The sequence below is a fragment of the Anopheles moucheti genome, chromosome 2, assembly GCF_943734755.1.
Source record: "Anopheles moucheti chromosome 2, idAnoMoucSN_F20_07, whole genome shotgun sequence".
NCBI classification, from domain to species: Eukaryota; Metazoa; Arthropoda; class Insecta; order Diptera; family Culicidae; genus Anopheles; species Anopheles moucheti.
The window spans coordinates 30,675,233-30,687,542 of NC_069140.1; the positions used below are offsets into that span (position 1 = coordinate 30,675,233).

Genomic DNA, 12,310 nt, shown 5'->3' on the forward strand with positions numbered 1-12,310 from the left:
GTGGTACACATGGTTGGTGTTAAAAAACAACACAAAACGATTTCTTTTTCCCACCCACGAACGTACACGTGTCGGGTTCGTTGGATGTTTGCGGATCACCCGAACTTTAATACATCAACGATAATGGAGCGGTTTGGTACGCCCGTGGGCAAACATAATTTGGGGCACATTACTTACCATTAGCCTCTATTAAATTTTTAGCAACATTATCCTTCTGCTCCCGTTCGCGTTGATCCCTGGGTTCACTGGGGATGGATAAATAAGATGCACGGAATGGGGATGAAAATTGTTATTACTACCAGTTATTGGTTTTTTTTTTGGTTTGCAATGGAACAAAGGAATAGTTTTTGAACAAATAATAGCAAATTATGGTTGAGGAACCTTCTGCAATATAGAATCTTAATAAGATTACGATGTCGGAGGAACGTGGAGGGAATAACTTTACGGTTTACGCATTAAATACGTTAAGGTTAATTAGTCTACAAAACAAGCATGAGAAGAATCCCGCAAAACGCCCAAAGTTATGCAATCTTTTTGACAAAAGTTTCTTGAAAGATGTTCGACCAAGATCACCAAGGGAAAAAGACCCTGTTCACGATACGGAAAGTAATGGCTGCAGAACGCACCATACACTTCTCACACCTTCTTTTTACAATGCATTTCCTGTTTATGGCTGCTCGCGAAGCATCTCTCAAAGTTAAGTGAATGAATTCATTGGGATACGTGTTGAGCAATTTGAACATTGCCGTCCAAAGATGCAACCGGGATGAAAAATGAAACTACCGAATGCTAATGGGTGTTTTTCGCTAAATGTTCATCGCACTGTATGAAAATTTCTTCTAAAACACCATCGTTGGCAAATTGCCACTAAAATGCTGCGCGCTGCACACAAACTCACACAGACACACACACACACCCATTGGGAAAGGCATCCAGCTCGGCATCTTGGCGTGCGAATGGTAGTCGAGAAGCACAACGTTCAGTCCATCTCTAAAACCCGGACACATTTCACACTCACACATAGTCCAATCGCGCATAGGTTCCCGGAACGGAACCACCGGTCGTTGGCGTTGGCCATTTATCATTATCAGCATCCGACGCCAAGGGATGCAAAGATTCCCGCACAGACGTCCTGCTGAGTTCCAAAAAAGAAAGCGAAGCCGGCCGAGAAGCGAGTGAAGAGAGCAAAAAAAAAAACAACACCAAAACTGCTGCAGAATGCGTCCCAGCGTCCGTCTGGCTGCGTTGTTCATAGCCATTAAATATTTCACCGATATCTTTCCATTGCCTCCATCCGGCTCCCACACGTCACGGCCGATTGTTTCTGCGGCGATTGCACCGCCACTCATTCGATGCAGGCCGGAGAATTCAAACTGACGGCCAGTAACTCACACACACACAGAGACAAAAAGGACGAAAATGATCGAACAAATGAACGCAACGGAAATCATAGAGCGCTGTGGATAACGAGAATTTATGGTGGCGATTTATTTATGAATGCCTTCCTTCCACCAATCAGCGGGACATTGCCGGCATTGGATGTGTACATTTTTCGGTGGGTGGTGGGTGTTTCTTTTGTTTCTCCCACAGTGCTATCATCATTTTCTTCTTGATTGAGTTTTTAAGCGGTGATACAAAGGGAAAACTGGATCAAAATTAACACGCACACAAAAAAAAACAATCAATGAAATCAACTGACATCCTGTTGTATTCTCGATTCATACGGTCTTTGAGGGTCAGGTCGGCTTTTCAATGCTGCGTGAAAGATTTTTTACGCAGTTAATGTTTACTAGCAAAAAGTACTTCCGTTGAAAATGGTGATGGCTTGTTTTATTCTTTTTTAACTTTATTTTTTTCTTCATCACTTCATCATAATACAGAACGTGAATATGCCGGTCGCATTAAGATCCTTTCAAGGCTAAAATTCAAACATGCTTAGGCCGACTTCTTAGCCTAGAACCTTATAGGACATTAAATTTCTCACAGATTTCACAGATTTTCACAGAACATTTTTCACAGATTTTCACGAGTAAATAAGCAACGTTAAAGCATGAATGGGGTGAAAATTCTACACAATCAAGAGTGGGCGCTTAAAAAAACCCTAATTCAAAGCTTTATTTATATCCTTCCAGTACCCTGACAGCACAATGAAGTTAGCTGCGAGTGAAACAATATGTATCCGACCGTAAATGAGTGCGCAAGAGGATGTAAAAAATGGAATCTGACAATGGAAATTAATTAAGTGGTTAAGAATAATGTTGCAAACGTACCAGCAAGCCACAAACTAAAATTATTCGACACGTGTGGTTAATGAGATGGAAACAGTGGATTCGGTTCAGTTGTGTGATGTGACGTTGGTTGAAGGCCCGATGGAAACACGGTACCCTCTTTAAGCGAAACCATGTGGATAATGCAAACGACCCTGTGATGACATCGTTGGGCTGCTTCAAACATCAATGCAACAGCGTCGCAATCGCGACCATTGTACTTCTGCTGACGATGATGATTGGTAAGTGTTCAACGATCGTTTTATGCCACCTTAATTAAATCAGTCTATCGAACAGTAGGAAAAACTCGGCTACAGAGCAAGCATCTGCACACCCTGCAATTTACTTTTCCATATAGAAATAACCTGTAAGACTGTTGGTGCTACTTATAGCACCAAACTTTGTCCTCCCTCGGGACTGTATAAATGTGTCTGTCTTGTTCATTTGCCTGACCATGGTTATTGGGTGAAAATTAACGTTCAATTGCTCGACCCACGGCTAACATTCCCGTGATGGTTATCTCTCCTGGCATGGATATTCCTGCCCAACTAAACAAGGTGTAACAGTTAAAAAGATAGCGAGTGTGTAGGGAATATACTCAATCGGCTGAACAAACAAACAAAATCGAGCGGAAAAGTTTTGCTCCCCCATTCCCGAGCTGCCCTCTGCGGAGTGGCGACTTCTGGCGTACTACGTTGCGCTCGAGCGGTTGCTGAGCAGGAGCGGCAAAAGATGATGTGGGAATTTTCAACAAGACTACAAATTGCTTCCTGAGCAAATCAACGAACGTTGAACATTTGGAAGATGAAGATGAGCGTCCGTTATATGCCGTCTTCCCGAACCATTCGGAACGCTTCAATCAAAAATCTATCGAAGTGTGAATACCGGGAACGGTTGAAATAGATTGCGATTCTAATCGTACTATGGCATGCAAGCATGATTAGGCATCACTTAATGGTAGGAAATGAACCAATAAACTCTAACGTAGATAAGAAAATCGGCTATTCCATCGCCGTTTCTTCAATGCGTCTGTAGAGTTGATGACTCTCAATGAAGGCTTATAGCGAGGCGTTTATGAAATTCGCTTCTTTTGCCTACTTTCCCTTATAAAATTCGCCTCAATGTATGCAATTGTTTGTATTTTGTTAAGCCTTTTCCTAAGTTCATACGAGCATTCCAACTACAATATCTTAAGCCGTTTCTGCAAATATGTTAAATTGTACTGATTCCTCGTTCGTTTGAAATATTATGGATTCTTTTTGAAAAGGTTGGGACAGATTTCTTAAATAACGCGCCGACATTAAAGGGATTTGCTTTAAGTCACGCATACGTAACATACACCGCAACGTTATAGGTCCTTTGATTATTGTTACCTGGCGAAACTGATTGATCGTTACGATAAATGCACATGATTTACTCCTATTTGCTACTTCAAAGTGTCGTTGGCATCCAATATAACCCTACTCATCCAACACCACAGTACAGCCCTGTGCATGAATCAGGCACATGGTTTCACATGGTTTTAAAATATTCAACAACATTTCCGATAGCATTAAGATTCATACGGTGTGATAGCCCGAGCCACGATTGCAGATAACTCAGCACGAGCTACCATAAATCAACTCGAGCCGCCCGCCACAGATAGAGCAACAATATTTCAAGGGTCACTGGTGTTACGGGCTTATCTTACGTTGCTCATCAAGGAAACTAATTGGGTCCTGGCTGTGTGCTGGCTAGTTTAAATTGGGGAAAACCTTTACCGGTCATCCCTTCGTTATCCGTCATCGTGTCTAACGTGTTGCTGTATCGTTTTTCCCTATCGTACCCGGTATGTGAGGCTTACATTTCTCGTGAGGAACAACATTCCCGGTAAAAGGTGCCTACCTGCTTTCTTAATCATTTGAGTATGCTTTTGAAAGTTTTGCTCTATCCTATCGGGCTACATCGAAGGATGATCTAACGCACGGAAGATTGATGTAATGTTAATATCTTTTATTTGTGTTACCTTTGTGGAAAAATACCTTTTCTTGAAGTTTGAACCTACAACATACTTTTCCCTTTCTGATTGCTTAGTATCCAATGATGCTATAAACAGCAAAGCACGCAACAGTACGTAAGCCGGCATGAAAAGAAACATACAAACCGTCGAATGCGCTTACAGTTGTACAGCCTGCGCATACAAAAACACGATGCGAACGTAACCATCTGGAGCGGAAAATAAACAAAAGGAAAACTTAATAAATGCTGTTCGTGGAAAATTTCTTTCGGAGCATTTCTGCAAACAGCAACTGCATTAAATGGGTGCAAGCACTTTTGGAGAATGTACTTGAAGCACTTTCCCGGTACAAAGCATTCTCTTTATGGTAATTGAATAGCAACATTACTCACTGCTAAACATTTCATCTAGGGAAAGTGAAGTGCACCGCTAACAAATGCACGAACAAGAATACTTGTTCACCGTTTGTGGATGCACAGCGGTTTTTCTTCTTTATTTAAGCTGTATTTATGAAATAATCCTGCAGTTCGTAGAAGGCGTAGATGCAATCAAAACAAAAACAATTTCTAATATTTTATAAAACGACAGTTTACGTACACACCCTGCACCCTGACTCGATTTGTTTTGCCATCGAAAATTGACTCATCATTTACGCATAATGAAACACTATCTACCCCGGCGAAGAACTGTGGATAAGGTTCCGCTTCATTCCGTATCTCTCCGGTGCCCTATTTGCAGATGTACGAGAGCAGACGATGCTGACGGAGCATCCACCAACCACGGAGGATCTACAATATTCTAAACAAATCACCTCAAACAGTAGAATCCAATCTCCGACAATGTCATCGTCGGCAGCGACAACACCGTCCCCTCAGTCGAGTCCCGTGCCGGCGACAACTACCTTCTGGTTGGAGCCGTCTACGTCATCAGCGACTCTGCCGGTGACACCGTTACATATGGCAGCACTGCCATTGCCGTCATCGTTGACAGTGCCGGCTGAGAGTCTAATCCGAGATGTGACATCGGCAGTAACGGACACGTCGACACGTCCAGAAGGGACGGCCGTGCTGGGAGCGGATGCGGGACCGGTGGAAACAACGCACACAGCTCCATCCGGTGCACGATACAGCTCTACCGGAACGCTACTGGGTGGTGTCTCCAGCGATGCAGCGTCTACGGCCGTACAATACGACGGCAGCAGTGCAAACAACAAATACACAACTTTTCGACCATGTAAGTGTGACGTACGGGATGGGAAAAGCGAGACATCTTGATAATTGATTTTGCAAGGTGTATCGTACGAAACACATCTAGATTCGGATTTTATTAGTTGATCTGATTGATCGTCGCATGCAAAGATCCTTCTACGATAACATGACTTATAAGAGAAATACACAAGTGTGGGCATCATTAAGCTACACAATAGTTTAGCGATAGGTGCATAATTTCTATCGTCAGACCATTTTTCCATTTACTATTTTATGCTAGATACTACAAAAATGTTTTCTTTTGTAAAATTCGTAGAATTAGTTTAAAACTTCCATAAATGCAAAATTTGTCAATCGCACAAATTGATCGAATTACTCAACTTAAATCATGCATAGGTCCTGAGGGTGACAAGATCAGGCCCTGACAGAACTGATTTATGTTTTATGAATTGAAAGTATGATTTAGTATATTTTGTATTGTATACAATAAGTCGGACTCATAGTAATCAAGATAGCATTAAAAGTGCCAATCCTCGTTGAACATGAAATTATTTTGTAATATTTGGTAAAGTTTCAGTATTCTATTGAATGAAAAAAAACCTTTAGAAACCTTACCAGAATACTACTAACATCACAAACACACTAAACGACTGTCAAAAAAATAACTTCAATTAATCTAATGTAATCTTACAATCATACAAAACAGGGCTAACCATAATCTAACACGTCCTCTAATTAACATTTCAAACACCTTCATACACAATCTGCTTCCCTTACGCTACTTTTCGCAGTACTAATACCTACCTTACCCGACGTGCGGCGTAGTCGAATTGTCCATTCGATGCCTTATCAAACCAAGCATCATCACGAACGTCATTGGGGTCCTTTTTTCGAGGAACCGGTCAACGTGACTTCCGGGGCGGCCTTGCAGGTTGGATATCATTTATCAACGGAGGCTATCCTCAACTGTAGGGTAGGCATGCTAAAAGATAAAACGGTAAGCATCATCGCCATCGCTCTGTCTATCGCTCATTATTCATCCTACCATCCTGCCGAAGATCCCGAGCAGCAAAGGAAAGGACGTGCCTACATCTTGCCATATATGAAATCGTGGCAATATTCTGTTTCTTAGCACCCTGACCCAGTTGCTCGCCACACCACCGGTGCGGCGATGGGATCCGATGGTGGAATTGATGGGAAAGAATCAGTTCCACCCAGAGAATGCTACGGACGGACGACCCGTGGACTGGCTAAAATTAATCTTATCCGCACGCTTACCCTTCTCAATCGGTAGTGATGGTGTGTTTTATCTCTTCCCTCTATATTCCGACAACGTTTGTATCGGACCGGTGCTTCCTTCCCGATAGGTGATGTGGATACGGCGAACCACCGATAAGGTGTCGTTACTCACCGTGGGCAATAATACGTACAGCGGGGACCCGAGGATAAAGGTCAAATTTCAATATCCCAATAATTGGAGGCTACATATCAACCCGATCAAATCCGACGATGCTGGACTGTACATGTGCCAGGTGTCGACGCATCCTCCGCGAGTGTTTGCAACGAATCTCACTGTCTTGGGTAAGTAGCGTCACGTACATCACTCGCCGTAGATTATCGTGTCCTGGTTCATTTCACATTTTGAAATTGCTTTCTTCATGAAATCTAAACGACATCATCACAAATTCAACACAGCTTTTAGTTCATTGAGAACAAGACCTTTACAACTCATCAACAGCATCAATAAATCACCTGAGAACAATGTATAACTCGTAATTTAATGAACTGCTTCAAACACCTTCTTGCTCTTTTGCTTCGATTCCGTTAAATTCTTTTCCACTCACCAAAGAACCAGCCGTAAAAATAGTGGACGAAATGGGCTACGAGTTCTTCGACCGTTACTACAAATTGGGCAGCACGATCGAGATATCTTGCCTAGTGTCGACGTCGTATCTGGCGAGTCTTCCGCCCAGTTCCAAGTCCGTCGCCCAACAGCAACGCTCGAGGACTTCCGTTGGCGTTCAGGCGAACGCGTTGGACGAGATGTCGAAACAAGGCACCAAAACCACCAACGACGATAGCAAACTGTTGGATTCGACGGAAAGAGGGTTGATTAGCTGGACCAAGGATGGCGCCGAGTTGCCGAAGGACGTCAAGATGAGTTTTAGGTGAGTTTGGAGCATGTGTTTTGGTGAATGAGGGTGTTAATAGGTTGACACACGATTGTGTCATGTTATCGTTCATCGATAACATGAATGCCTTGTGATGTTGCCTATTTAGCGATATGGTATTAATGTGTTCTGGTGAAAGTCATCATAATGCGAAATTATACTTACATGTCGTCCAACTTGCGTACATTATTCAATCATCCATTGCTTTGAAAAGGGATCGTATTGATCTTTGCTAAGATTTATTTAAAGCACGTCAACTTAATGCCTGATGTGCCCGATTTATGCAACATTATTTCAGAAGAGAATGCCTTATACACGTACATTGCTCGACCATACAATTTGCTACTATTGATAAATGCCCAAATCTGTAGTCCTTTTCCAACTCCGAACTGCACCATGGTAGCCATCGTGCAGCGCGCCATTCACTTCCGTTCCATTCAAATGCGTATAATTTATCGTCGGTAGCAGCATCAAATGAAATTCTGTCCACCGTTCCTCGCCGAGCACTGCTGATGACGAGGTCACCATCAAAGCAAGAGCGTTTGTCGGACTCAAACGATCCGTTTCGGACCCATCACGCGTTCCCGCCACCGTGTGGACGTGTTCTTTCGCGACCATCGCTTCTAACCGTCCCCAAACCGTCCTTTTCCCTTTTTCGCAGCGGCACCAAGCAGTGGCTCATCAGCCGGATATCGATTCTGCAGGCAAATCGTGTCCACAATGGCGTCTACAACTGTACCGTTGCCGGCAAGCAGAGTCGGTCGGCTCAGGTGCAGGTTCTGAACGGTACGTATGCGTAATAGGATTACTGTCAGCCCAGTGTTCACCCCAGTGCGATAATGAAAATTTTATTGTCTTCGGATCTTGGCGCGGTACGGCACTTTTTCCCACTGCGCTTATACTCCATTCAATCACAGGTGAAACTCCGGCCGCTGTTCAGCATAATTTTGGGCATCGCAAGGAGACATTTGTGCTGTTCGGTATCCGTTCCGCAATGGTGGCAATAAGCTGGTGCGCACTGCTAAAACTGAGCTGGTGGCAGCTGTACTGTTAATTGTGCTATTCGTCAAACTGTCTTGGAGGGACGATTCCAGGGAAAGAAACATCAGAAAGTAGATTCATACTCCTGCAACACACAGCACAGTTAATTTCGGGTTATCGGAAGGAGTATGTGATTGCCAACGATGTTCCCACTAACTACGACAGGGTGAGAATTCTTCTCGCTTGACAAACGCACTTGGAATCGTATCGAAAAGTTCATTATTCTGTGTAGGAAAGCGTGTATCGATCGCAACGGTATGAAGATTCACGTACACAGGGAACCATTCTCTGAATGTGTCTGTATTCAGATCTGGCATGGATTGTATGGCAAGGTTTCTTCAAACGAATTCAAAAGTCAAACTCATTTGAGTTCTTCGCCGGTTGAGAGAAACGTTCAAATAAAACATAAAAAAATCAAAATAAACACATGTACATACAATAAGTTACTAGGTAAAGCACATCTTGTTATTAAATTGTATAAAGGCTCATTGCGTGTTTGGTTTTTACTACTCTGCAGTCATAGTATTGAACATTTATAGGCTCTACTTCTCTATTTTACACATTTGTTTACTGATCGTGATATAAATTTTACGACACTTGATGTGAGTGATTGTTGAAGTCGTTATTTTTATAAGCAATCCATGTGTATGCCGGAAGACGACGAATTTTCTTCATACAATTAGTTAAAGCCAAAACTAACCGCGACGGTTTATATTGTAACTGATAGCTGTTCATGCGTAAGGTAACGAATACACGTGTATCCTGATTGTTTAAGAGGAAAAAGACTAAGTTACGAAAAGCCAACCATTTGCGTAAATTAGCTAAAACAAAACAAAACAAAAAACAACCCGATTGCTCACTGGCGAAACCGATCCGCGAACGATGCAAAACAGCAGCAAGAAACATGTATTACTACGTCAAATCAATTGCAAATATACAAAAACAAAAACATGTCTTACACAACACACAGCAGAATCAAACAAAACTCAAGTCACGAAAACTTTGCTTTCCGCGTATTCGGGAAGATACATTGTATGCTACACCTATACCAACCAGACAGAAAAAGTATTAAGGATAAACTAAACTTGAAGTATTCCACTAAACAGTAAAAGAGCGAGGGAGGCAGCGGGTGTGATGGAATGCAAAAAAAAATATATACCACCAGAGAAATGGGACGTCTCTGGCGAATGTAACACAACAACGGGATGGTGTTTTGATTGATGTTTCGTAGCTACTTGATTTGTGATATCACACATGGTAAGTAAACGAGTGCATTTCCTTGTGCATTTGGCAATTTGTGATTCAATTTGAAACTCGTACGGTATAATCGCAGAGCTAGAGCTAGAGTCTGTTCAGACAAGACCAGGTATCGGATACTCCTGAACAGGACTGTGAAAAAATTCTTCTGACTCCTCTGAAGCCGATCTTATATCAAGGCGGATCTCTGAAGCCGATTCACAGATAAAATTCGAGAAGGGTCTTTGGTTTCACATATCCAATAGTTATCTACGTTTACGCTGAGTTGAAAGGTGCTGTAAACAATATCCCAGGCTCATTAAATCCAGTAATTCAATGTTGTGTTGATAGCGGTTCCATTCTTCACACGACAGGACCGGTCCAAAAACCCATTCGGACTGCGCTGAACCAATTAACCAGCTGCGGGTAATTAAGTCAGAGAAAGGCAGACATCACAGGCCTAGACCTCATGTGGTTGTTGTGTCGATAAAGAAAAATGCTCATTAAACAACCCTTGGCGCATTAGCGAATTACAAAAAGTTTGTAACAGCTTCCTTAAATGTAAAAATTCCAACCCTAAAAGAAGTTATACCAAACTTCATTCTACTGCACACATTCGGATTACAGTACTCTGTTTGAGCAACCCTACACGATGCGGCACGTATGTACGATTCGATTCTACTTTTTTCTTCATCGATTTTTCCCAAATCGAGCAACTTTTATAGTTTCATTTACTTCGCTCTAGGTCACGTTACGTCCTTTCCAATAATTTAACAACCCACCCCAATAAGAACGATACGAGACTGTGGCGCAAATCGTGGTCAAACTAAATTTACGCTTTATCGTTTGAGGGTTTCGTTACCTTCAACCAGCTGTAGATGCTTTCATTTATATGTACCGAAAGCAAAATCAAACAAAACTTGCCCCCTTCGTGGGCGCTGAGCAGGTTATTTTCCACCTAAGATGGCAAAAGCCGTGCATTGTTCTCGCTTTGGACCGTATTTCACTCAGGAAATGTATCGTTCCTTATCATTCCGAAATAAAATTCACTTTTCCATCAGGGTTCCCAGGGGAAATTTGTGTCGCGACACAATTCAAAAGATGACAATTGAGGCCCATTTCGGAGATATTGGAAATGTGAGCGATTATCTTGCAAAGGAAACGAAGCAAATAAAAACCGTGTTGGGTGAAAGCACCGTACAGCGAAAGAACTTTATACACTCTGCTCTACGTTCGCGGAATATTTTGACTATATTTTTAGGAGCACAAAACAAAAGACGAAAGTAACTTCAAATCAAATTATTTCCAATCACCCTTGAGTGGTTTTTATATTTGCAACAAAACAATAAAATTATTAAAAACAGTTCCGTTCAGGTATATGGTACATGTTGATAAAACGTTTAGGGAGTTGTTAACTTTGAGGCCAAATTTGCATACTTTTAGGCAACACAATTTTCAAAAGAAACGTCAAGGTATGCTATCTGCATTGTTACGCTAACTTCCTGCTTAGCTCCGTTTGTACGATAAACCGATCTTAAACTTATTCAAAGCTTCTTTGGATTCTACAGTAACCACTGTATCATTTTCATTTCCTTCCACATAACGACCAGGTGAATTTTTCACAAAGCTTCCCGGAATCGTCAAATAATCTTCAACCATAACATCCATCCTTCCATTCCGTGTGCTACGGGGTAAGATGAATAATTAAAATCGTGCCAAAGTAATTGCAAAAATCGATTCCAACGGTACCCAAGCAAATGGGAGCTTAAATGCTGGCCGTTCGTCCACATCAAAGGGTTTACGATCCAGCAACAGAGCCGAGCTTCCGATCCTTATAAATCTGCTCTGATCCTTTCCTGCTAATTATTCTGCCAATTTGTGTCTTTTCCCTGGATGCTGGGCTAATTTCCGGCTGTGCTAATCGTCGTCTTCTTACTTCGATCCGGTACAGTAGATGATACTCGCTATCCTATTAACTTGTCCGTAATGGGCTTCTATTTCGACAGCGAGAAAATAAATGTGAGTGAAAAACGGGAGCGTTGCGATCTGTTAAATACATTTGATCACATAGTTTGGCAATGATACAGACTTTCTTCCCGCTTCCTGATGGGCACCGCGTTAAGCTCCTTAACATATGCAAAATGTGGATATTACATAGCACGAGGAAGCGCCTTACTATGTGTACTTTCACCCAGCATCCAACGCAACGCAGACAAAGTAACCGAACCGTAAGCGCACGAGCAATTCAACACGCAAATAAATCACTTCATCACTCAACCGTAACATAATCTGCTAAATGCTCTCCGACCATTTTTGCCTGTACCATGAACAGATTTGAATTAACTTTACAAAACGGTCCCTGCCTAACGCATGACCGAATCGTATGGCCCG

At 42.2% G+C, this 12,310-nt stretch overlaps 1 protein-coding gene across 1 annotated transcript; it reads left to right on the plus strand.

The window, feature by feature from the left end:
• The first annotated feature begins 2,379 nt into the window (after positions 1–2,379).
• On the plus strand, positions 2,380–9,871 carry LOC128310586 (uncharacterized). The gene is made up of 7 exons (XM_053047267.1): positions 2,380–2,509; positions 5,002–5,496; positions 6,263–6,468; positions 6,839–7,052; positions 7,321–7,639; positions 8,304–8,428; positions 8,560–9,871. The coding sequence occupies exons 1-7, from the start codon at positions 2,428–2,430 to the stop codon at positions 8,694–8,696; spliced, it is 1,578 nt and encodes a 525-aa protein (XP_052903227.1). The 5' UTR covers positions 2,380–2,427; the 3' UTR covers positions 8,697–9,871.
• The last annotated feature ends 2,439 nt before the right edge of the window (positions 9,872–12,310 follow it).